General features: G+C 40.4%; 3 protein-coding genes across 4 annotated transcripts in view; 2 read left to right on the forward strand and 1 right to left on the reverse strand.

Moving 5' to 3' along the window:
• Positions 1-2,372, forward strand: part of LOC111871315 (beta-chimaerin) — a gene marked incomplete at its 5' end in the record, with an annotated part of 16,173 nt that extends 13,801 nt beyond the window's left edge. The window contains 1 exon segment of the mRNA XM_023864339.2: positions 1,268-2,372. Within this exon segment, the coding sequence (XP_023720107.1) occupies positions 1,268-1,442 (175 nt within the window). The 3' untranslated portion in view covers positions 1,443-2,372.
• A 5,411-nt stretch (positions 2,373-7,783) lies between these two features.
• On the forward strand, positions 7,784-22,017 carry LOC111871313 (guanine deaminase). Of its 2 annotated transcripts, XM_023864335.2 has the most exons (10): positions 7,785-8,185; positions 8,388-8,451; positions 10,938-11,045; positions 13,077-13,340; positions 14,959-15,177; positions 15,421-15,528; positions 18,011-18,118; positions 18,205-18,370; positions 20,038-20,187; positions 21,009-22,017. In XM_023864335.2, the coding sequence occupies exons 2-10, from the start codon at positions 8,431-8,433 to the stop codon at positions 21,203-21,205; spliced, it is 1,341 nt and encodes a 446-aa protein (XP_023720103.1). In that variant the 5' UTR covers positions 7,785-8,185; positions 8,388-8,430; the 3' UTR covers positions 21,206-22,017. The 2 variants fall into 2 exon arrangements, with proteins under 2 accessions (XP_023720104.1, XP_023720103.1); XM_023864336.2 differs by lacking the exon at positions 15,421-15,528 and having other exon boundaries at positions 7,784-8,185.
• LOC117282846 (26S proteasome complex subunit SEM1) overlaps positions 21,919-27,274 on the reverse strand; it is a 6,570-nt gene continuing 1,214 nt past the window's right edge. The window contains exons 2-3 of the mRNA XM_033754201.1: positions 23,569-23,665; positions 21,919-22,069 (exon numbers count right to left, since the gene is read on the reverse strand). Coding sequence (XP_033610092.1) covers positions 22,030-22,069; positions 23,569-23,665 — 137 coding nt within the window. The 3' untranslated portion in view covers positions 21,919-22,029. The remainder of the gene's footprint in view (positions 22,070-23,568; positions 23,666-27,274) is intronic.

The following is a 27,274-nucleotide window of genomic DNA, read 5'->3' on the forward strand; positions in this document are numbered from 1 at the left end:
AGGTAAATGTTCATGATTACTGTCTTGTGGATCATTGTCTATCACTGTATTATTGTCACTATCAACTTCATCCAATTCAGGAATCATTATTTCATCGCCACTATCATCATCAGAAAAAATCTCGTTCACAACATTTTCCAGCTGGTCTGTAGGAACACGAAGACACTTGCTGCAAGAAGCTATGGTGAAACTGAATGAATGTGAAATATTTTCTGACCTTTACCTTCTCAGAGGGTTCTGACAGTAATATAGACCCCCACAAAGTTTACAAGGGTTCTTTACAAACATGCACAAAAACTATCATATATATGTCTTTGGTTGATGAGTGCCAAGAGAGCAAAGAAGGGATGAGATTGTCAAAGCGTTAAAACACGCCAACGCCAGGGAATGGCTGGCATCGTCCGGGCGTTAAAACACGCCCGCGCCAGTCAGAGAGTTAAGAGAGGTACAGTGGCGGAAGCGGTGGAGGTACCTCCACCCCCCCTTCACGCCATAACAGTGGTATTTGAGTTTATGCATTGAATCCATATTTGTGTATTAACATTCAATAAAACTGGTACATATCAAGTTATTTGCCATTTCTAGATTGGCCTAATAAAATCAAGATTTCAAATCTGAAATTGAGGTGCCTTGATTTTTTTTTTTTTGCCACTATGAACAGGGCCAGCATACAGCATAAACCTGATACCCTACAAACATACAGATGTGGTATATTATAAAGCATTATCTTATATGGTCGCCTCCTGGATATGCATTCATGTTAAGCTGCTTACTTTGTTGCAGACTTTATATTCATATTAGACTTATATATTGCACAATATAATTATAAACTGTAAATTGGTTTTGCTTAGTCAAGTATTCTTGGGTTATCACCTGTGTGAAGAGGGAGTTGGTATCCAACATTTCAGAGACTGTCTCCATCATCAGGGGTTGATATAATGAATGATGTGACCACAAGAATTTGTACCGACAGAGTGGGTGAAGTTCGGGTAGTAGTCTGCAGTCGGACAGCTGAGAGCACACTTGGTGTGTATAAATACGTGCAGCAGCGTCACTCATCACATCAACCCCTGATGATGAAAACATACTATAAAATATTGAATAATAACTATATTTTAGACAGCTGATTCTGTGAGATTATTTAATAGCATGTGGTTGCCATGGAAACTTAAAAAGTATATGTTTTCATTTATATGGTATACCACAGTTTATACAGTAGCAAAGGATAATGTGATAAATCATTTCAACTGACTGTTTTTGTCACCAGGGTAGTCCAGCATCAGATCACAAACAAGATGACTGCCCACAATCTGAGCACTGTATTTGCTCCAACTTTGATGCCTGCACCTGATCTGAGCAAATGTGGTGGCCTGCCTGGCATGACATATGAAATATCTGCTCTTGAAACAATGATTACTCATCAACAAACCATCTTCACCTGAATCTTGTGTCTGTTATTCTAGGCAATGACTTGCTCCTGTCTTAATTTTCTCTACTGTAACGGAGTATTTATTGAATACTTCATAAGGTCCAAAGTAAATGTTCTGGCCTCGCCTGTCAGGTACATGTAAATGAGCCTGAGGAAAAAATACTGTAGTCACTGAAGTATTACCTAATAGTCTGGTTAATTTGCACATCATGCAGTTAGAGCACAATGTGAAGTGCAGATTTAAATTTTATTAAACATCCCATTAGGTGCAGAACAGACTGAGGAGCTGGGATAGCTCAGTAAAGTGATTAGGCTATGGGCTGGACAACTGAGGAATCAAGGTTCGATTCCTCTCAGGGGTAGGGATTCTTCTCTATAATGTCCAGACTGGCTCTGGGTCTCACCCAGCCTCCAACTGAATGGGTGTCAGGAATAAGACAGCCAGGCCATGAAGATGACCATCTGCTTTGATCTTGTGCCAAGATTAAGAATGTGTGGAGCTGTATGTACACACCCCCATATGTCTTCATGGCATGGTGCTTAGTGAAGCACAGGACATGAATACCTTTCTCACTTTCAAATCACAAATAGGAATCGAAGGATTCTAAAGAAACCTCTAACACAGAACGTGAACAACCAAGAAGAGCCATGGAGCCACAAAACTTATTTTTGTAAAGAAAATAAGCATTGTTATTAAAGTGGTAGATTGACTGAATGTATTATCTTTGTTTAGCTCTGGAATCTCATGTTGCATTTATACATGAACAGTTCTGTCTCTGGCCTGTTTGAAGTTCCATCACTCTCTGAAATGCTTCCTGCTGTTCTGTCACTTTATACTATAATGTATATGATGTCATGACATTCATTCTGTACATACCATATCACAATGTGATAATGTTATTAATACATAAAGAGTTTGTTCTAATTCCTTCTTCCAATAAGACATATGTCTGTGTGAAAATTACTGTCTTCCAGGATGTGACGCTGTGTAGTTTGGTACGATGTTACCAACATTTCTGAGGAACCTGTTGCCTCCATCTTTAGGGCAGAAGAGCATTGCGGCGGTGGGTACCCCCAGTGCTGTGAGAATCTGTTGGTACCTGAAGAATGCCATCTTCTGGGATGTGGCGCCATGTAGATATTGTGTTAACTAACGTTTTGGAGGAATGTATTACCTCCATCTTCAGGGTATAAGAAATCCACGAGTGAGGAACCAGTGTGTGCAAGTGGCTGGTTCCTCACTCGTGGATTTCTTATACCCTGAAGATGGAGGCAATACATTCCTCCAAAACGTCAGTTAACACAATATCTACATGGCGCCACATCCCAGAAGATGGCATTCTTCATAGTCACTGCCATGAAAACCTCAAATCTTACATGTTGGTACTTGGCTTGTGATTTATATTTGACCTCTTAATGAAATTGATTACTTTAGACATTTCATTCATTTCACATTTTTATAGACAATTAAATGTTCATCATGTAATTGTTTTAAACATCTGACTGTATTCACTTAGAAATCCCTCATAATGTCACTGAATGCTCAATTATCCAGCATTCTTCAGTAGGTTGACCAGAATGTCACTGATGAAAATACGTATTTAGGATTTTGCATGCGCTTCTACTAGTGGCGTGTGCGTGTGCTTCCAGTAGTGGTGTTTAAATGCCCAGCTGCCCAAATCAGGGTGCTGTGGCCACACTGACCATATTCATCACTGGACTGATCAGGGAACTTGGGATGTTAAACTAAGTATCTTGTATTCCAAGAAATTTAAAGAAGAATGAAACAGAATTATTCATAGTCCTTTCTGATGTGACAAAAGAACTTCTTGAGAACATTATATGGGGGAAGAACACCAAGACACATAGGTTAATAAAAAGTAATGGAACAAAAAATGGTAATGGTATAATAAACCATGTATAAAATACTGTCACATGTTTATGGCTCATGACCGATAATAACGGGTTTTGGATTGGATAATCAGATTTATTAACACCTTCTTTAACGATCATTCTTAACCCTTCAATGGCGCAGGACATTTAATTCTTACTCACTCCTTGGGACGGAGGGTAGTTAAACATTTAAAATGGTAAATGCAACATTTCACTTATAGCATAATAAATTGGGAAAAATGGGAGTTTTGTTTTTCTAATTCTCACACTACATTCAGAAATGTATATAGAATCGGTGTATTGATCCACACTGCTTTAAATTTATTTTTGGTACAGTAAGCCTATAAAAATTACATTAAGGGATGAACAGAGACTGAGGGTGTTTGAGAACAGGGTGTTGAGAATATTTGGACCGAAGAGAGATTAAATGACAGGAGGTTGGAGAAAACTGCATCATTACTTGTACTTTTCTCCAAGTATAATTAGAATGATCAAGTCAAGGAGGATGAGGTGGGCAGGGCGTGTAGCACGAATGAGGGAGTTGAGGAATGTGTATAGGATATTGGTGGGAAAGCCAGAAGGAAAGAGACCACAGGGAAGACCAAGGCGTAGGTGGGTGGACAATATTAAAATGGATCTTAGAGAGATAGAATGGGATGGTATTGATTGGATTGATCTGGCTCAGGATAGGGACCAGTGGAGGGCTCTTGTGAACATGGTAATGAACCTTTGGGTTCCATAAAATGCTGGGAAATTCTTGAGTAGCTGCAGAATTGGCAGCTCTTCCAGAAGGGCTCAGCTCCATGAGTAAGTAAGCAAGCAAGCCTATAAAAATTAGGAATTATGGTATCATATTATCTTAGAAATTCAGCTGGGTGTGTCGGTTATGAAAACATTCCACACAGAGTCCCACATCACACCAGTACACAGTTTTTGACGCACAACAAGCTATTTCTGTGGTCTTGATTTCTTCGCAGTTTGTAGAATCTTGCTTATAAAATTTCTCTCAGACGGGCACTGTTTGTCTTACAATTGTCGACCTGGCACTTTTTTTGTTCTACAGCATTAGCATATTTCACAGATTCCCTCAATTAACTGAATTCTGATTGACAATTGATATATTCTTTTCCTTGTGTTGTTCCTACATATTTTCATCGCATTCTGAAACTTTCTTTCTGCCCCTTATAGTTTTACATATTCTCCCAATGGACATTTGTGCTTTTCTCGATTCTCATTTACCACAGAATCGAGAAAAGCACAAACATGCATTTTCATTGTCAAATTCCATATCTCATAAAACTTTGTTCTGATTTGGTTTGAAGTATATATGTTATCCACTGGTCATGACAAAACGCAGCTAGCAACTTCGTTGCTCACGGATGGCCTGGCATACTGAAACCAGACTTCGTGATGCATATTGATAGAACAAAGGGGAATTACAGTAGCACCTGAATGCAACTGACATTTACATTATGCCTCAACAGATCACAGTCAAGATCAGCCTAGATGGAACTGCAGCAGAAGTGCCAACTTTCTGCTACATAATCGTTCATAATTCCACGTGGTCAGACGCTGTGAATCGAACTACAGAAGAGACAGCAGAAGGGCGAGGAGGAGTACTCAAAAGCCAAGATATAGAAATCCATTATTCATACAAAATTTACGTACAGTAAACCTAATGATGTTCTTTCCCAGCGGGATTCATAAATAAATTTTGAAAATTTGCCTATTAACCCTTCATAACGAAGGGCTACAAGCTACATGGCTGGAGTTTGATTCTCGGCAGGAAGGAAAGAGATTATTCTTCACACCACAGTGTACAGACTGGCTCTGGAGCCCACCCAGTCTCTGCCCAGTGGTTATCAGAGAATCTTTCCCCAGGGATAAAGCGGCCAGAGTGTGATTCTGACCACTCACAACCATCTAGTACAGAGATCAAGACTGGTGGCGCTATACCTTCTCTAGTTCATAAGTCTTCATGGGGTGGTGCTCATTTAATTAAGTATAGGGACAGCTTTACCTTATTTACCATTAAACCTTCATAGTACAGTAATTATTAATTACATTCCTTAAACGGTAGGAACCTGTGTAAATTAGACCTCTGCATTCTACTCCCAGAGTATGCTTCGTATGATTCTCAGAGCGATTGTATCTCTAAACTACGTTAAACTGGTTATCTTCAAAGCGGGCGTAATGTGCTTACTGTGCTGTATGAACTTAATTTTTATATATTAATTAGAAGAGGAAGGTATGCACATGAAACAAACTCTGGAAATATATAAAGTTAGGGTTCGTGTATTTAATGCCTAACTGCTGGTTTGAAGTTAATATGCATCCGGAAGGTTGTGCAACTGGCAAAATCGATCAAGGTTCTTAGTTTTCCTGGGTTCTAGAGCAAATCCTGAATTTGTAGACATGTCACATTGCATGCTTCAAAGGCAGCCCTTACAAAGATCGTATCAAAAATTCGATCTAAAGTAGACTTCTAAATGTAAAATAAATATTTTATTCTCATGTGGCTCGTCCAACGTTAATATCAAAATTAATTCCGATCATATGCAGTAACGCCCCTGCTCAACTTCTTTTCTCTGCTCATAAAGAAGTCCACTTCCTAGCCCTTTACTCTTCTCGCTTTCTAAAGCATTACTTGCATGTGTTATGGCTGATACGAGTATTTCAATACCAGGCAATATAGCCCAACAAAGAGGTAAAGTTGCTCCTGTGCTTAATTAATTATCACATATGGGCGGGTAGAGTTACACGTCCACTATTCTTGACGGCACTAGATGGAGGGTATCTTCACGCCTTGGCCGTTCTACCCCCGGGGAAAGCGCCCCCGGTGCACATTGGATAGGAGGCTGGGTGGGTTCCAGAGCCGGTTTGGATGGCGTAGAGAAGAGCAAAATCCCCTGCTCCTACTGGGAATCGAACCCTGCTCATACAGTCAGCAGCCTATACCTATACCGACTGAGCTATCTCAGATTTCATTATATATATTGTAACATATTTGGTCTACTGTGGACGCCGTTCGGATTGTTAATTGGTTTTATTAACAACCTACAAGTCGTAACTACAAATGATTATAACACTGTTGCAGGTTTACACAATTTACAAACCCAACATACTAATCTCTCCACTCTATTTTCAATAGTCTTCACTTATTTACACTATAATGCAGGAGCTATACAAGTGTTAACTGAATTATGCACACCCAAACTATCATTCATTATCACACATAAAATCTTCCAATCACATGCTCAGTTCTTCCCGCAGCTGCTTCGACTGATTGACTGACTTCTGTTCTCAAAGTCATATTGCGACTGACGGCCAGCCAGTGTGTCTTGGTGTCGAGCCCCGGCTGCGGCTTATGACCAGATTTTGTTTTTTCCTTATATGAAAATTACTGTCCTGTAGGGCCGCGCCATAGCTCAAGCGGTTAGTCGCTGGCTTCTCACCGCGGTGGCTCGGGTTCAATCCTGGGTCTGGTCAAGTGGGATTTGTGGTGGACAAAGTGGCTCTGGGGCAGGTTTTCTCTGAGTACTTCGGTTTCCCCTGCCAATCTTCATTCCACCAATTGCTCCACAATCACCCTCACCTATCATCTGGGACTGGTACAATAGGCCAGAAGTGGCTGCAGTACAAGGGACTTAGTCCCACGCCACTAGCAATAAAAAAAAATACTGTCCTGTCCATTTGGGGCGCCCTCTCTGACGAGCGGTCGGGTATGTCATTTGTCAGTCATAGGCCGTATTAATAAGTCCATTGTCAGTATTTACATACATTTACAAATTTAATCTTAATTCCTATTTCTATGTATAATATGTATAAGGCCTCTGTCAGTCCAGGCTCAGTACAGCAGATTATGTCCTATTTATAGCAGTATTCGCTACCACGGTAGTCTAGTCACTTAAACGGTCGTATGCCTGACTGCCGCCTAGTTTAAGCCTCATATACTCGTACTTTCTGTGTCGGGCTTCGCCTTGTGCGATGTTGCGAACATTCTCATTATCATGATTTTGTATGACTTCTGCTTGTTGCCTGCATAATTTTGTTACATAGTCATATACGTATCGCAAATCGCGGACTGGTTTGCGCTTTTGAAAATTACCAATGGTACGGAGAACCTTGTTTTGCAGGCGTTGCAATTTCATTACATGGGTGTCTGCCGCAAATTCCCAGGCGGGACTAGTATAAGTCTTTATGGATCTAATGAGAGCTTTGTGGAGGGTCAGTTTAATATACCCACTCAAGATGATTTGAGCAACTAATCAAATATGAGTTTCCTCAGTGTGCGCCTGCTAATCAGGAAACCAATTGCCTGCTTGAAATCGGCGACATTTCTCGGAATTGCGATTGCGTTGCAGTTGCCAGTTTCCTTGATGTGCCCCCACTCCAAACGTATACGCAAAATTCAATCGTATCTTTGTTCGTGCAACTGCATCCGACTGAAAAGCCGTCGGACTACCGATCACAAGAAAAACACTGAAACCCGCTGAAACCATAACCTGAACAAAGCATGTAGATGGAGGCAATATATCCTGCGAAACATAGGACTTTTTCGAGAATATGTGGCCTGAAATCCCGAGATCCCGAGGGCCACAGAACTGCTTGTTGAAATTTTGTGTGGTTTACAATATTTACCATTAGAGCGCTCTCAAATACATATTGAGATACAGATATACAGATAGTAGTAGCCGGTTGCTAATAAGGGGTCGGAGTTTATGTCTGCGGTCATGTGGTTAACCTCATGAGTGATAAGGCATTTGCATGATTGTCATGTGACAGAGCCAAAGGAATATTAATCTGGTTATGAAAGCTGTGTGCCAGTGTGAAACGGGGCACAGCAGAAGTCATAGTGTTTAGGTAAATTGACTTTCATGTGTTACATAATAAAAGTACAGTCTGTTCATAAAAACTGGTCAAATTATTATCCTTCAAATAACTTCATTTAAATTGACACTATAGAATTATGTCATGCAGTCTTTCTGTATATGTAAACACTGTTCAAATAGAGTTAGTATATCACTCTGATAGTACATTATGCCATTAAATATTTATTCTACAGAGTATCAAGTGTGAGAGGATTCTAAAGGTGCAGAGGGTACACCATGAGTGGAGATGCACATAAGGTAACTATTAATTGTAAAGAGTTGGTCCAGATAATAGCAACAAATAAGAAGGAATGAATTCACAATCAGTGCAGGGGTGTAGTAAAAAAAAAATAAATAAAAATAAGTGACAGGGCAGCCTGGCATGCAGTTCCAGGTTGAAAGAAATGGTTATTAATACCTGAAGCAGTTAGTCACTGGCTTCCCACCGCGGTGGCCCGGGTTTGATCCCATGTCTGGTCAAGTGGGATTTGTGGTAGACAAATTGGCGCTGTGGTGGGTCTTCTCTGAGTACTTTGGTTTCCCCTGCCAATCTTAATTCCACCAAATTTTCCATCGTCATAATCACCTGGGGCAGGCTACAATAGGTCAATCAGTGGCAGCCGTGCCAAGTGAACCCAGTTGGACTCCACCCCCCAATCAGCGAATTAAAAAAAAAGGTTATTAATGAAGATACAGAAGATATTCTCATTATTTAAGAAGAGCTTTACACTTTTAAATACAGAACTGAATCACAAACAGTCCACAAGCCACACAGAGGTACTTAAAGAAGCTGATGTTTCCAATTCAGAAGTTGCAAATTAAATATGCTGTACTTAACATTTCACATCAGTGTCTTTAAACAAAGTTCTAGCACTCAGAAGAGCATGAGGGGGCTATCCTGGCTGGACTGCAGTCTTGTACAAGAGTACAGGCAGCATCAGAGGGACACATTCAATTTTTATGTGCTTATACACACATGCATACTGTGAAGAAGCTTTTCCATATTTTGCTACAGTGTTTATTGTGTATTAATATGGAGAGTAATAGACCCTGTTCAGTTGTTAGTGATGTGAGATCCAAATTGGGTGGGCACACAATAGTGTAGTTGGTTGAGACATGATGCTACAAGCCCGAAGGTTGTTGGTTTGATTCCCAACTATGTCATTGGAATTTCAGTGCACCTAATCCTTCCAGCTGCACTATGGCCCTGGTGTTGACTTAGCCTCTGACAGAAAAGAGTACCAGGAATCTTCCTGGGGGTAAAGGGCAGCTGGTGTGTAAAGCTGACAACCTCACTTAGTGAGGGGTGGAGTCCAACTGGGTCCACTTGGCATGGCGGCCACTGATTGGCCTATTATACTTGCCCCGGGTGATTATGATGATGGAGAGTTTGGTGGAATGAAGATTGGCAGGGGAAACCGAAGTACTCAGAGAAAACCCACCCCAGCGCCACCCTGTCCACCATAAATCCCACTTGACCAGACCTGGGATCGAACATGGGCCACCGCGGTGGGAGGCCAGCGACCAACTGCTTGAGCTATGGTGCGGCCTAAAATTGTAAAGTTGACAACCTCACCGCCAGCTGTCTAATCTCACAACCCTACAGGCCTCCATGGCCTGTTACAGGGAGAGCTTTACCTTTATAAAAATTTATCAGAGAAAATATAATGAAAACTAATTTAAATTAGATAATACAGTTTACAACTCCATATATTTTTGAAGATTATAAAGCAACAAATTAAAGCTCATTAAAATACAGTTTTGCATTAGAAATTAAGTGTCTAAAGAAAATGGATCAGATTCTGTTGAATTCGCTGATGACTTCAAACAAGGAACTTATTCAAGGTCTCATGAAAGGAGAAAGGAGTTTATTTAATGTGAAGAAACTGGGAATATTAAAATTATGCTTGAAACACATTAGATTATTGTAACTTCAGATTTTGCATTAACAGGTATGATAACATTTTTAACAAATTAAATAGCTTTGTGGAAACGTGCATATTTATAAACATCATATCTTGTCAGATGGTGATATTTTAGAGAAAGTCTCACTTTCAGTTGACAGTGTGATTTTTATTTTTGGTAATTATGTACACCAAGGTACTATATATTAGTTAAGGTTTCCCACATCGTGAGGCTTATGCGAATATATCACAAAGGTTTTATGAACATTTTCAGATAAATACCTATGTACTGGTATTAGAAAACTTTACATAGACATTAAAAAACTCTGAGTAAATATGGTAGAACTACAAAATATTGTATGTGTATAACTTCTGTATGTGTGTGTAGTTGTATGTGTTAAAAAGTTTCCCCTGTAACAGGCTGTGAAGGCCCATAGGGTTGTGAGATGTTGAGGCTCACACATTTTCTCTAGACATTTGGCTCATAGATGGCGGTAAGGTTGTCAGCCTTATATGCTGGCAACCCTTTACCTCCCAGGAAGATTCCTGGAACTTATTTCTCTTAGAGGTTGAGTCAATCCCAGGCTGGGGATTGTGGCTGGAAAGATTAGGTAAATTGAAAAGATTCACCTCATTGGGACTCGAACCCACAACCTTCTGGTTTGTAGCATGGTGCCTCAACCAAGTACACTACTGTGTGCCCCCTGTTCACTTATATACCAGTTTAATTCCCATATAATTACAGCCATTGCTGGTGCTGCCCNCCCCCCAGTCTGATGATGTACTTTAGGCAGTCCTATATATTCTAATTTATTTAAGTGAATCTTGCAATTTTTACAGGAAGTACACAACAAACCTTTCATTATTGTCGGTCCAATTGTGCATTCTGAGGAGATCACTAAGCTTAAAGTCTTTGATGGTGGATTGATTGCTGCAGTAAATGGGAAGGTAGGTTAAAATCTTTACAGTGCATAACCAGTTAACACATGAACTGGATGGCTAGCTTTTCAAGTATTGCTTTTTGAGGCTGTCGTGCTTATGCTTATACCAATTTTGGACTTTGAAGTATTTTCAGTTAATTGTTCCAAGTCTTATTTCTCATGGTAGATAAAAAGGTAAAAGGTAAAGTTGTACCTGTGCTTAACTAATTAAGCACCACGCCATGAAGGCACATGGGGGAGTGGATGTATAGATCCACATTTTCTTGACCTTGGCACTAGCTGGAGGTGAGTGGTTAGCTTCATGCCTCTGCCACTTTACTCCCAGGGATAGAGCCCCCAATACCCATTGGATAGGAGGCTGGGTGGGCCCCAGAGCCAGTCTGGATGATATGGAGAAGAGAAAATTCTGACTCTACAAGGACTCTGACCCCTCGGTTGTCCAGCCTGTAGACAGTCGCTAAACTGACTGCACTACCCTGGCTCTCTTTCTCATGGTAGGTTCTTATAGAAACTTTGAAGAGAGTCTGTATAGAGGATGTTACCATGGTTCATTGCCTCTAAATTTCATGAGCAAAGTAATGAGGATGGCTGTTTGGCTACAAGGAAGAGAATGAATACTGCTCTCAGTGTTGGCATACTGAAACCTTTAAACCTCCTTAAAACCATTAACTAGTTCATACACTTCCTGTATTCAGAATTAATATATTCCTATAGCAGGTAAAAAAGAGAAAGGTAAAGTTGCCTCTAGGCTTAATTAATTGAGCACCACTCAATGAAGGCATATGAGGGAGTGGAGGTATAGGTCCACCATTCCTAACCTTGGCACTAGATGGAGGTGAGTGGTCAGCTTCATGCCCCACCTGCTTTGTCCCTGCGGCAGGAGCCCATGGTACCCATGGGATACAAGACTGGGTGAGCTCCAGAGCCTATCTGGACACTGTCGATTACAGAAAAATCTCTTGCCTATGCCAGGAATCAAACGCTGGCTGTCCAGCCTATAGCCCATTACTATACCAACTGTCCTATATTGGCTCCTATGGTTCTGCAGTACTATTTTTAAAAAGGAACTCACTTTATCGCTCCCAAGAACTGTTTACACTCTTTGTAAATGCTCTTTGTTGAAGGCCTCTTTTGAAAATGATCTTGGTACCTTCTTTGCACTGTAACAACTGATTGGTCTTATGGAACTACAGAACATGCCTGACTCTTCTTATACACTCTTTTGTTAACATATAAGGCCTTTACTGGGCATCACAGTTGAGAGCTGTGATGTAATGTTATTCCAGAAAAGTGTAATGGTTCTGTGATATCAAGGTTTTTCATGTTAAATGTTTGAAGTGGTGTAACATAATGAATGAACCATTTATATATGGAAGAGAAACATACATTGTGAAGTACTTTATTCATAGAATGCATTCTCCCTCTTCTATCCATGTATGGTTAATAAGGAAAGCTGGAGCAGGCAGCAACTCTTACGCATCACCTGGCTTTTGTGTGGACTGATGGGAAAAGACACAAAAATCTAATTCAGGACACAGTATCCTGGTTGTGATTTAAGCTGGGTACCTCACAAATACAAACAGATGTATTGCTGTTGTGCTGACCTGTTTGAACTTGCATGATCAAGTTATAGCTTATAGCTGTGCTCAGATAGCTAATGAAATGTCAGAATCTTCTCTTTCTGCTTTATGCCAATTCTGGAAGATTTTGCTTGTATTGACAAAATCCTGTTAATACAAAAAATTGATATTTCTGTGGGCAGTGTCTGACATCCGGCTACAAAATCAGTGTCAGAGTCTCTCTCTCTCTCACACATACACACACACACACACACACACATGGGCGCACACACTGGTTAACTAAATAAGAAAGCATTCACGGCCTATCTCTGAGTACTGTAGGAAAATCCTAGTCAAGGGATGTCATTTCAAAATTTAAACATAATAAGAAGCAGACATGCTTGATTTGAATCACCATGGTCAGTAAAGTACATTGACTTTCAGCAGAGTTTTCATTTGCTAATTATGCCTGTTTCCAGATTGTAGCTGTGGAAGAAACTCCAAAGAATTTGGCCCGAATACAAAAAAAGTATTCAGTTACTGATGGCTGTGTGTATCATCTTGATAAGGGACAGTTTTTAATGCCAGGTTTAATTGATACACATATTCATGCACCACAGTATCCTAATGCTGGCTTAGGTTATGATATGCAGCTATTGGACTGGCTCAAAACCTACACCTTCCCACTTGAAAAGAAGTATTCTGATCTGAGTTTTGCTGCAAAAGTGTATGAAGCCATTGTGGTAAGTGATCTAGACTGATTTATTATAAATGGTTAGTATCTCTTTCAAAATATAGTTTACAGAATCTTGCTACAATAAGCTGAATATATTTTAGTGATTTTACTTCTCTTAAATTAACCTTTTAACTGAAAGGACCGAAGAGTTTCACGGCTTGCAGAAGCGTGCTGTATGATGTGGGCGGAACTGTTTCAACAGCTCTGTGGAATTTTGTAACTTCTGTCTGTCATGGTTTTACAGGTCTGTGATGGGTGTCACATAGCATTTTCTTTGGACATATCCCATTGTTTGGATGAGAAAGATAAATGGGAATGTGCATCATATGTTAAGAATTAAAACTCTAGTAGAAACCAGAAATTCTGTAATATTTGCAGAGAGTGGTCTATAACAAGGGATCCATTTGATTCTTGGTATGGCATTGTACCATTATGCAAGGTGTCCTTGATCAGATGTAATGAGAACATAAACTAGAAATGTAGTCATAGAATAACTATCTAACTGAATGGTGGGGCTTGGTGAAACTAGCATCTAGCCATAAAAGCACCCCTCAGACTTAGAGAATGGCATATGGCAGTACTGAGTTTGAGTCTGCAAATTATGTGATATTGTTTTACATATCTCCAATAATCTAATTTCTTTAAGACAGAAAACAATATTTTGCAGTCACTTCACACTGACAAAATCAGTAGCATAAGTCCCTCTGATGTTTAACAAGGAAACATTGAAACCAATTTTCATGTTTGATACTTAGACTCATCAGCTTGGAAGAGTTTTGGAAAGGTGGTTGCATTTCTAGTAAGATACTAAACTTGACAGAATAACAGTATGTTGTTCCTGTGTAGGCATAGTTTGCTTGCAAAAGAACAAACTTTGTAAGAAACCTAACTTCTGTTTTTCTTCAGCAGGCAACACAATATAATTATGTCATTATGTAAACCAAATATAAAGAACTAACTAACTCCATGGAGCAGAGTCTTTCTTGAGAAGCCACCAGTTGCTCAGCCACTCAAGAATTTCCCAACATTCTATGGAACCTGAAGGTTCATAACTGTGTTCACAAGAGCCTGCCACTGGTCCCTATCCTGAGCCAGATGAGTCCAGTCTATGCCACCCCATTCTGTTTTTCTAAGACAATTTTAATATTATCCTCCCACGTATGTCTAGGCCTTCCTAGTGGTCTCTTTCCTTCTGGCTTTCCCACCAAAACCATATATGCATACCTCTTTTTCCCATGTGTGCTACATGCCCAGATCTCATCCCTCTTTTTCCCATGTGTGCTACATGCCCAGATCTCATCCAACTTGATTTGACCATTCTAATTATATAAAACACACAAGTAAAATTCATGAAGAGTCCTTGAAGAGTTAATGGTCATTCACGTAGTTCAAGCAATATCTTTCCTGAAAGTCCCTTACCATTGGGCCCTATGTTAATCCAGATAAATGCAAGTATTTCCAGGCATCAGGTAATCTAGGCTTTTCAAGTCAGCTTATCACCCACATGCTACTTATTTCTGAAACCCAATCCTACATAGTCTAAGTCAGTAACAGCACTGTTAAATAAATTACAAATAAATCATTTTCTGAAACATGTATATAATATCTCCCTTTATCATTGGTAGAAGAGGACACTGGCTAATGGCACCACAACAGCAGTATACTTTGCAACAATTCATGTAGACAGCACGATTCTCTTGGCAAAAATTGTGACCCATCAGGGACAGCGAGCATTCATAGGGAAAGTGAATATGAATTATAAAACCCCTGAAGGTTATGGAGAAACTACAAAAGAATCATACCAGAAGACAGAAGACTTCATCAAGCAAATTCAAAATATGAAGGTGAGATCATTTTTGTTATGAATGAACAACTGCAGTAACTCAGTAGCAAGGTGACTATGTGAATGGGATGCAATTACATCCAGAATAGCACTGAACTCAAGATAGTGGGTACCAGGGCCACTGGCCCCAGGGATACTGACAACTGAAGCTGACCACTGAGTTTCCTATCATGCTGAGGTATTAGAACATATGGATAGCTAGACTCTTTGGCATGTCTGTAGCTTATATTAGTTTATTTTACAGAATAATTTGATTCTACCTATTATAACCCCACGATTTGCCCTGAGTTGTGACATGGAGCTGATGAAGAAACTTGGTGAACTGGCTTCACGCTATAATGTGCATATCCAGGTAATTTATTTAATTACTTAACTGTGATGTCCTTTTATTTTTTTTCAAGCATTGGTGAAGTATTAGACAACACAACGTCACATCCAAAAGGTAACACTTTTCATAGTCACTGCTGTGGCAACCTTATATCCAACCTGTCACATAATAATGTTATATTTTATATATTTATATATACAGTAGAACTTGGTTATAACGTCATCAAAGGGACCTAAAAATAGTGTCGTTATAAACGAATGTCGTTGTAACCGAAATGGGCACTTCCACAGTAGCCTTATGTTAGTCACGTAAAAATCTACGAAAAACCGAGTTAAAATGTTGCATTTTTTAGTGAAATACATAGTTAAGTACAGACTAACGTAACATTAACGTGGAATTGTCCAAATGTGTAATATCAAGGACATATTACAGCGCTTTTCACTGACAATACACACAATATTTCACGAATCACTTTAACTTTCTCTTCAGTGCTTAAAACTTTCCTTTTCATTGCCATGTTTTCGCTACTGCACTTCTCTGGGTTTAGGCAGGAACACTATAGGGTAAGTAGACAATGTGAGGTCCTGTTAGACGAGATTCTAGGAAAGGAATGCAGTTAACAACCTGCCGCGTGCTCTTGCACTATTCACGCAGTCCCACCCCACACTCTTGTTTTCCCATAAAACCCACGCTCCTCTTGCAGCCCGCGGTCGCATTCTTCCAGGACAGTCACTTCAGCAAGTAGAGAAAGTGAGGGTGGGCAGACACATCGAACTTTCCCATGATATCAGAGAACTTCAGGAATGAAAATGCCGTTACATACGAGGTTGATGCATTTGTGCGTGTCATACTAAGCAAGGTATAAAAACAGTTGCTTTATGAGGAATTAGTTCGTACCATTGAATATTTGACGCAATAGACAAGGTGTCGCAGAAACCGATGTTGCTATAACCAAGTTTTACTGTATATTATATTTATATATTTAATAATACTTAAAATTTCAGTTCTATCGTCACAGAAATAGCATTGCTTCTAGTAGATTATGAAGGGTTTACATTTACATTTATTTTCAGTTCATGGATCGAATCATCTCCCCATAGGGTTGGATATAAAACGTCACATATTACAAATTCATGATGACTACACATCATTCATCCTTTGTCCAATAAAATATATAATCAGGCCTCTCACAGATAGCTCAAGTTGTCAGGATAACACACATGGATCATAGAAAAACCACAGTCAAATTCACGCCTTGCCATTCCTGACGATGGTGTATGATACTCAGAATTACTGGGTTTTTGGACTTTGTCCATCATCTGGTATTCCAGAAACTAGAAAATACGTTTTGGAAACTGGGTACGTCTGGTCCGGTGAGTAAGGTTAGCTCTTTTTAATACAGTAGGTGTCTTCCCCCCTCACCTGAGGATGGAAACAGATCCAGTTTCCAAAACGTCGTTTTTTCTAATTTCTAGAATACTGGGCAATGGACGAAGTCCAAAAACCCACTAATTCTGAGCACTGCTTCTGCATTACAAAGATGAACTGCCTGATGTATTTAGAGAAATAACTGCCCTCTATTCTACGAATCATGCAGATCCAATGCTTACACGCCATGCAAAAAAGTGCAGAGTTTAATGTTAAAGCAGGTGCTACATAACATGGTAGCTAATGTGACAGTCTTATGACTACCGTGTGAAAGTTACACCTCTGGGACTATGTAGGACCATGACCTGTGGCTTCATTTTAAATGTAGCCGCATGACAACTGGTCACAGAGCAGGGGAAGAGAAACTGTAGACCACAGAGTGAATGTTATCCCTGAGATGAAATTGATTTGACACATGAACAAATGTTTTTTATTGGCGGCACGAAAGTAGCACTGTAGTTTAAGGACTATCTCCATATTATGGTATACTATTTTACAGACTGTTCAAACTGGCGATCTCTGTGGTGGTTGTGCAATTGACATCTTTCATGAGAACTGTCACATGTAAGCCACAAGATTGCTGTTTACAAATGGTAATATAGGATGCTCTTCATACTTCTGAATACATGGCATCTAGAGAAATAGAGCTGCGAAGAAGTTGTTGGATTTGAGTTTCTCACTGCGGTGACCATGAAAAGCACCATCTTCTGGGATGTAATGCCATATAGTCCAGTTCACCAATTTTTCAGATGAATGTATTGCCTCATCTTCAGGGTCAAAGGGTAAGCCAAGCACAAAACCAGCAAGAAACAGGCAGCAAGCAGAGCTTTGCTCTTCAAAGAAAAAGTTGGTTGTTTGGGAGTTGCATTCAGGTCATAATGTATTCCTAATGTATTTTAGACATGAAGTGTAGACCTTCTGTTACCTTTAAAGAGGGATAAACACCCTCAAAAATGGCAAAATAGCCAAAACTAGGCTGAAACGATCATTAGAGTCATTAAATTGCATATTGTATCAGATCGATTTTACCGAGTTGAAGGTAGTATGGAAATTTGATTCATATACTAAATTCCTATAGACTCACATCTCAGAGAACCAAGGCGAAGTTGCAGCTGTGAGAGGATTGTACCGTGACTGCAAGAATTATGCTGATGTATATGACAAAGCCAAACTTCTGACAGACAAAGTAAGCCACTTTTAAGCATTTATGAATTTACCCTACACTGTTTCATTAGGAATCCAAAAATACTGTCATGCAAAATTATGTTTCAGACTGTACTAGCCCATGGTGTATACCTTCATGATGAAGAACTTGAACTACTTGCTGCTCGTGGTTCATCAGTTTCACATTGTCCCAACTCAAACACTTCCCTTAAAAGTGGCCTCTGTGATGTTCGTAGATTACTGAATGCTGGCATCAAAGTTGGATTGGGTACAGGTAGGTTTCATATACTTGATGGAGCAGTTGAAGAGGTGAATTGACACTGTTCTCAAGTATTAAAACTGTGTTTATATTACAGAACCATTTCTTTCTGTAGCTGTATAAAGATGACACTATGCTGCCGAAACATGTAGTAAGAAGTGACATATGAAATTGAGTGCATTACAAGATGGCCATTACATACATATCATGGCCGTATAAAGTCTTTGAAACTTTATATCCATTGCAGTATGTCCAGGATGTCACTCTTAATGTCATATTTCATTAAAAGACCAGTTTGTCATCCTGTTTACCGTATCACTGCCAATCACCTTTCAGAAGTATAGTAGGGACTTGTAATCACCACTTTTTTTTTCTTCTTCTGTAAACATGTTTGCGAACACACTTACATCCAGTTTTAAACACATGGTCAAAACATGCAATGTGCTGGTAGATGTGAGGTCTTTAATAAATTTGCTGATACATCAGTTGATTGCCACTATGGTTACTGGATGAAAAAAGCCCAGCTTCTATAAATTATAAGAAATTACAACTTCACACCTATTCAAATTTTTGTTTCAGTGCTATTTTCATTAAAGTTTTGTCTAATTTCCTATCTCTGGGAAAAATATAGGCTTATGAGGTCAGTGTGTGCCCCACCTTTTCAATGTTTGAACAAAACTGATTCTTGCAAACTTTGGTACAAACATGCCATTGGAAGCTACTCTGCTTTCATACTATTTATTTTCTGAAATCAGTAACAACATGTAGGACACATGAACTCTTGAAGTGGGCTGGGCACTAGTTCCACCTACTACAGGGTCCTGAAATTATTGACATGTTGTGCAATGGAGGAGAACCCGTCCCCGCACAGTGACGTGGCAGATGAGTCAGTGCTCCGTCACCCCCCCTCCGCATGGTGACATAAGATGGCATGAGGTAACAGCGTTGCTAGGCCATACGCAAACACGGCGACGTGGCACTCATTACGCAACAGGCAAGCACTGCGGCTATATAAGGGAATTGGAACAGTCGCCGAGTTCAGTTGTAGTAGAGTTAACTTGTAGCCATCCCCGGAGAGAGTTAAAGTGTATCAGCGCCGAAGACAGTTCTCCAGTCAGCAGCCTACAGTTGGAGTATAGCAGCGTTCACGGAAAGAAGAACCGGACGTGTGTAGTTGTGTAATTGGGAGTGTATGATACAGGGACACTTACATAGCTCCCGTACTGTAAACGTGTAGACTACTGAAGACAGAGTGAACTGATTTGCGAATAGGGTTATAAATCGTGAAACCCCACAACCGTGTAAACAGATTATTGCGATTAGGGTTATAAAGTGTGAAACCCTGCAACTGTGTGATAATTAATTGTAGCTGTTACTTGTAGGTTGTTGAATAAACCAATTAACAATCTCTACGGCGTCCACAGTAGCGAAACATGTTACATTATGTATGATCATAGATTTGAAAGTGTGCAGATTTTGTTCAGGTATCTTTTTGGAGAATGTAAAACAACATGACAGCCATGTGGAATTTCCATTTTGTTTCAACTTAGCAGCAACAATACTTCTTTCATTAATCACTGATACACACATCATTCCAAAATGTAAACTGAATATTATACTTGGATTTTATTCCTTTCCAGAGGAACAGAATGGTAACTTAAACTTTTCTGCACACATTACAGATGTATCAGGTGGATACAGTCCATCCATCTTGGATGCCATTCGTAATACTCTGGATGTTTCAATCCACATTTCCTATGGAAAGGGCAGCAACTATGCACCTCTCACATATCCTGAGGCATTCTATCTTGCAACATTAGGAGGTGCGAGAGGTAGGTAAATGGTTGCTTCATTCACAATTAAACAGAAGAAAATACAGATGATTCTCCCAATTTGACTTCAATGATACTATGGTCAGAGGGGCATCTAGCAAGTGAGTCATGCACTTTATATCCCAGTTTTACAAATCTATTACATTTTAATTTATTAATCATTTATTTAATGATGCAGGATCTGGGATTTTTTTTGTTGCTAGTGGGGTGGGACTAAGTTCCTTGTACTGCGGCCACTTCTGGCCTATTGTACCAGCCCCACATGATAGGTGGGGGTGATTGTGGAGCAGGTGGTGTAATGAAGATTGGCAGGGGAAACCGAAGTACTCGGAGAAAACCTGCCCCAGCGCCACTTTGTCCACCACAAATCCCACTTGACCAGACCCGGGATCGAACCCGGGCTGCCGTGATGGGAAGCCAACGACTAACCGCTTGAGCTATGGTGCGGCCAGGATCTGGGATAGTGCAGTTGGTATACTGACTGGCTAGGACTGGACAACTGAGGGGTCAGATTTTGAATCCTGTTAGGGTCAAGAATTTTCTCTTTCCCATATCATCCAGACTGGCTCTGGGGTTCATCCAGCTTTCTATACAATGCATACCAGGAGCTCTTTCCCGGGGGGGGGGTGAAGCTGACCACTCACCTCCAACTTTTGCCAAGGTCAAGAAAACATGGATCTATACATCCACTCCCCCATTAAGTCTTCATGGCGTAGTGCTTAGTTAGTTAAGCACGGGGCAACTTTACCCCTTTTACTCTTTTCCTTTTGACAGGCTCTAGAGACACTAATATATAAATTAATTTTTTTTTTTAATTTCAGCTGTTGCATTGGATGATACAATTGGCAATTTCAAAGTTGGGAAAGATTTTGATGCTCTAATTGTTAATATGAAGAATCTAGGTCCAATTGACATCCTAGGAGAGTATGATACTGAAGCATTGGTGCAGAAGTTTTTGTACACTGGTGATGATCGCAACATCAGCAAGGTGTACGTTGCTGGGCGTCAAGTGAAATGATCGTACCTGCCAGTCATATTCATGTATTCTTCACATCTTGATATTAAATGTATTATTGTTAAAATCGGTGATTCGTATATTAAGAATGATCAGGACTTACAGGTCAAGCAAAGTATTTTGTGGTTTTATACAGATGAATTTTGTAAATAATATGCACAAAATAATGAAACGTTTTTGGGGATTGTTCTGAATGAAGAAGTGGAGGCCATTAAAAAGTCCCCATGGGCATTGAGGGAAATATCCCACATATCTTTTTGATGCATCAGCCAATGGAACACTTCCACAAAGAATTCCTGGAGTGCTGCTGGAACCACTGGTTTACCTTGGCCTTGGTAGCTTCATCCCACACACAATAACGGACCTTCAGCACTTTTTTACGTGGCTGAACATGTGGAAGGTACACAAGGACAGTTCCAGGCTGCATGGGAGATGGTCCAGTATCTTCCAGTGTATGGAGTGGAGTCTGCCCTGGAAAGTGTGAGCCACTTGGATAGGCATTATTGTGCAACATGATGACAATGCCAGAACACTTTCCCCTGATAGTGGTACAAACCTCTGTACATTGATGGTTCAATTATCCTGTGATTTAAGAGGTTTCATTTGAACAAGCCTCTTACTACCTTACAGTAAATGTATTCTTGTTGAAACCAGTCACTGCTATAATGAAATTAACTGGGTCTCATAATTAAAAAAAATACTTTTTAAATAATAAATACAAAGTATAGTGTTTATTGATTCCTGAAGATAATATTACATTTTATTACAGAGAATGTGTTAACACTTTCTATTCAAATAATTAGTAAGTTACGGAAGATATACCAAAATTATGAGTCCAGTTTAACTCCCTGTTTTTCAAGCTCAGCTCTGCAAGAAAATAAAAAATGTATTAATAGAACACAAAGGCAAGTTTCAAGAGTGACTGTACTTCTATCTGCATGATTACTATAAGATTACAAACTTTGGGTTCTGATGCAGCAATGATGAACCTTTGGAATCTATAATAACTGAGGATCAGTTGACAATTGCCTATATTATCTACAAATATTTTACATTCCTTGACATGCATGAGATTGTTGGGTGATTTTAAGATTTTAACTGTAACTCCATTATATATATCAGATCTTGTGCCTTATAAAAAAGAATAAATTCTATAGAACTCAATATTTTGATATTCATTAAGTACAACACAAAAGAGAAACAGGATTTGTATGTCCAATTATGCAACACTGCTTGTTTAAAAAAAAGTGTAACATAGGAATAAAAATACATAATAACTTACCCTCCAAATTCAAAGAACTATTTTTTTTAAACAAAAGATATTATAAAATTGTTTTTGTTCTCTAAAGTGAAGTGAAGTAAAGGAAAGCTATCCCTGTAACAGGCCGAGAAGGCCCATAGGGTTGTGAGATGTTGAGGGTCCCACACTATCTAGACAACTGGCTCAGTGATGGCGGTAAGGCTGTCAGCCTTACACACTGGTCGCGCTTTACTCCCCAGGAAAATTATTTAATTCCTGGTACTCAATTCTGTTAGAGGCTGAGTCAACCCCAGGGCCATAGTGCGGCTGGAAGGATTAGGTCAATTGAAAAAAAATCCAATGACCTCATTGGGACTTGAACCCGCGACCTTCCGGCTTGTAGCATAGCCCCTCAACTAACTATGCTACAAGAGTTTTGTTAGTAACAATGACACGGTGGCAGATTGGTAATTTAAGTTAGTTCTGATATGATACAGAAGTACACAGATGGTTTTTGGACTGTTATCTTACTAAACATGTGATGTTTTGTTTTTACATGGCTGACTTGTGTTTTTGGTGGTTTAAGTATATATATTGCTTTATACTGAATTGCTCGGAGTTGTCACCTGTGGTTGGCAAGCTATAGTAAGGGGATACTGACCAAAAAGGATTGTATTGTACATTGTCTTGTATATTTTTGTGCATTTTTTAAGAGTTGTTGATTGACTATTTACGACTGACTTGTGAAATTGTGCCTGTGTAACAGTTATGGATGTTAACTAAATTATTATTCCTCACAAGTGTCTTGAGCATTTGATACTACAATCCATCAACATAAAGAGCTGGTACAACATTACAGTTGTGTCCGCACACTCCAGAATTTTTCCAAATCCCCATATGAATTGAAGGTAATCTTACACATTTTTGCTACTATGACTAATAAGAGTGGTTTAATAGTTTTCACAAATTTAATTTCTTCAACTGTCCTAACACTATTTCTGAACCATAACACTCCCAGAAAATTGTTATCATTCCTATATTAAGATATGAAGCTGGGGAGAAACAAATTGGAAATCATGAATGAACATTACAAGTAATTTCACGAAGTGCTGTGATATATCAGTACCTTAACTGCATACTGAAGTCATCTTCTACATTATCATCATCCCAGTTATCTTCCCATACACTTATGTCTCCCTCATCTTCGTCCTTTCCAGTCCAATCTGAAAATTGTCCAATCATGCTTAACCTATTCTTGAAAAATAAGATTATATTATTTACTGAAATCCTTCCAAAACCTTTTCTAATAGTTAAATGTATCTTTGGCAGGGTGGCTGTGTCTTTGGTGGGGATGTATCATAGACCAGGGATGTGTTGAGACACAGCTTTGGAGCATCTCCTCGTGGTCCTGCTGGGCAACGACAGTCCTGGGGGGTCTACATTAGTGTGAACCTCCGGGGCTGGTGGCCGCGTTTCCATAAAGGGCAATGGCCATTTGACCAGAGCCTCCCACGCGGCGGCATAATGACTCTTGGGTTTCATTACAATGTACCCAGGACGAATGCGGGAGAGCACTCCTATGGGGGTAGCTATGGCTATTTGAGTTGTCTCCCTAGAGTACCGACAAGGTGCCACAAGCCTTAGGGCTCAACACTCTAAAATGGTTTCGACCAACCCATGTGGAGGGGTGAGAATGGGGGAGCTTTGAAGCAACTTCCAGGGGCGGTAAGTTCGTGTAGGTTGCCCTGGTCACAACCTCATGACAACTAGTATCGCACTCCCAGTTTTCTGGGATATCCCCTCCCCCCGAACATGCACTCTTGGTCCTGGAGGCTTGTGAGGGGTATACTTATGAAGGACCAACCGCCTAAGCCAAGGTGTGAGGCATCGTGCCGAGGGCTGCATGGCACTGGGGTGGTTATTGGCCAGTGTCGAGAACGATCCCCTCGGGGCACCAGGCAGCACCCCGTTGTATTTATGCCTTCCACCCGTATGGGGCTCTGCGGGTGGTGACCTTTTAAATCCCCATTACTCGTGGGACCAAACGAAAAAACCAGTCGTAAGGACCTTCAACTGAAGAGGGACCCCCCTTTAAGGGGATCCCTATGAGAAATGCTTCAGCTGGTGAACCATTAAGGGGCTCAGAAGCAACCAGCAAACCTACTGTTGCAGTCTTAGCCAAAGGCAGGGATGAACCAATGATTCAAAACCTACCAGAGACAAAATAAAAAAATTGGAAGAGATCATGAGATTTCCCCAAATCAACCTACACCACAGCAAAGCTGCCACGGCAGTTCTGTGTCAACATCTAGGTGAGGGTAAGGCTGACATAGCACTTATTCAGGAACCTTGGTTAAATAAGGGGCTTAAATAATACAGGGGGAACAGTTTACTCTGTTGTACCCAGTAATAATGCAAGATCTTGTGTTTATATCAGGAATCATGTTAATGCCTTGCCTTTGCTGGAGCTCTGTTCAAGGGATACAGCGGCGGTAAGGATAACATATCCATATCGAGAAGGCAGCAGGGAGCTGATAGTTGCTTCAGTCTACCTTCCATATGACTCGGATGGACCACCACCAACTAAGGAAATAAGGGACATCAAAGACTACTGCTTTAGCAGGAAAAAGCAACTCATCATTGGGTGTGATGCCAATGCGCACCACATCTTGTGGGGGAGCACTGGCACTAACCCAAGGGGAGAGAGCCTTATGGAATTTCTGGTGAGTTCGAACCTGAATATTCTAAACCATGGTAACGAACCTACCTTTGTGGTTTGCAATACGAAGGAGGTTATTGATTTGACACTAGGGACTAATAACATAGAAAACCTGGTAAGTAACTGGCATGTATCTGATGAGCCGTCTCTATTGAATCACAGATATATATGCTTTAAAATAAGTAACATCACAGTAGATCAAACTACTTATAGGAATCCTAAGAGAACCAATTGGGAGTCTTACAAAGACGACCTAAAGGTAAATCTGGAGGCCATCTCGCGTAATATACGCACAATAAAGGATGCTGATCGGTCCGTTGAGCAGTTGCAACGGGCTATTATCTCATCCTTTAATCAGAATTGTCCGGCTAGGACCACTGGTGGACCAAGGAGAGCGCCTTGATGGAATAAACAGCTGAGTGGGCTTAGAACCAAAACGAGAAGGCTGTTTAATACAGCTAAAAGAACAGGGCAATGGGACACTTATAAGGAAGCCCTTACCTGTTACAATAAAGAAATAAGGGAAGCCAAGCGATCCTCATGGAGAAGGCACTGCCAGGAGATCAATGATGTACCAGGCGGTGCCAGACTCATGAGGATCATGGCAAAACAGGCAACCAACAAGGTTAGCACAATTAAGCTGCCTGACGGACAGTATACTCAAACAGGAAGGGAAACGCTGAATGAATTATTCAGGGTCCACTTTCCTGATTCAAAATTGATTGACAGTTTGGACAATGAGCAGGGTCAGCAGAACCTGGACACTTGCCAAAGCAAGATGAACAGGGCAGACTGGAACCTGGCCAAACTCATAATTAACCATTCAAAGATAAGATGAGCTTTGAACACTTTTAAACCATTTAAATCAGCAGGAACAGATGGAATTGTACCTGCACTTTTGCAGCATGGGGCAGAACTTTTAGTTCCACACTTATGTCGCATATATAGAGCCTGCTTGGCACATGGTTTCGTCCCCACAGCCTGGAGGCAAGTTAAGGTGACGTTTATTCCAAAGCCCGGGAAACTTGATTATACTGAGGCTAAGGCTTATTGTCCTATCAGCCTATCGTCTTTCCTTTTGAAAACGATGGAGAAACTAGTAGATAGGCATCTTAGGGACGGGGCATTGAGGACTTATCCTCTACACCGAAACCAACATGCCTACCAAACAGGTAAATCTACCGAAAGTGCACTACACAATGTGGTAACACGCATAGAAAGTGCAATTCAACACAAGGGTATTGCCTTTGGAGCATTCCTTGATATAGAGGGAGCCTTTGATAGAACCTCATTTGATGTAATCAAACAAGCTGCTGGAAGGCATGGCATAGAGCCTGCAATATGCAGATGGATCAATGCTATGCTGGAAAGCAGAACCATAGCTGCTACATTATCGGGAGAGACCCTGGGGGTGTCCGTGGCTAGGGGATGTCCACAGGGGGGCGTACTCTCGCCTCTGCTGTGGAGTCTGGTCGTCGACGATTTCCTGTGGGGACTTGATGATGGCTATTATACAGTAGGATATGCTGATGACATAGCAATCCTCATAAATGGAAAATTCCTTTCGACCGTATCAGAGCGTCTTCAATCAGCTCTGTACATGGTCCAACAATGGTGTGAAAGAACAGGTCTTTCCATCAATCCCAACAAGACGGTAGTTATACCATTTACTAGGAAGACAAATATAAAGGATCTTAAGGAACCGACTCTCTTCAGTAAGACAATCCAGCTCTCCAGCGATGTCAAGTACCTTGGACTAGTATTAGACAAGGGACTAACATGGAGAAAGCAGCTGGACAAAGTTATTAACAAAGCCTATAAGGCTTTTTGGACATGCAGGGGCATGTTTGGTAAAACTTGGGGACTACAGCCATACGTTGTACATTGTTTATATATTGCGGTTGTGAGACCCATAATTACTTATGGTGTCACAGTATGGTGGCCCAGAGTTAAATTCAAGAGTAGCAAGACAGAACTTGACAAATTGCAAAGGTTGGCTTGCTTAGGTATAAACGGATCATTTCGAACATCTCCAACAGCTGCACTGGAGATACTTCTTGGACTCCGCCCACTGCACATACAGTTGGATGCGGAGGCCAAGGCAGAAATTTAC

Source organism: Cryptotermes secundus, unplaced genomic scaffold, assembly GCF_002891405.2.
Source record: "Cryptotermes secundus unplaced genomic scaffold, Csec_1.0 scaffold1116, whole genome shotgun sequence".
In the NCBI taxonomy this organism is placed as follows: domain Eukaryota; kingdom Metazoa; phylum Arthropoda; class Insecta; order Blattodea; family Kalotermitidae; genus Cryptotermes; species Cryptotermes secundus.

Excerpts from the sequence above, each read along its gene's own strand:
- LOC111871313 (XM_023864335.2), top strand. The coding sequence starts at position 8,431 with ATGAGTGGAGATGCACATAAG. Across the intron at positions 8,452-10,937 it reads TGAGTGGAGATGCACATAAG|GAAGTACACAACAAACCTTT; the intron begins GTAACTATTAAT and ends CAATTTTTACAG. Across the intron at positions 18,119-18,204 it reads CCAAACTTCTGACAGACAAA|ACTGTACTAGCCCATGGTGT; the intron begins GTAAGCCACTTT and ends ATTATGTTTCAG.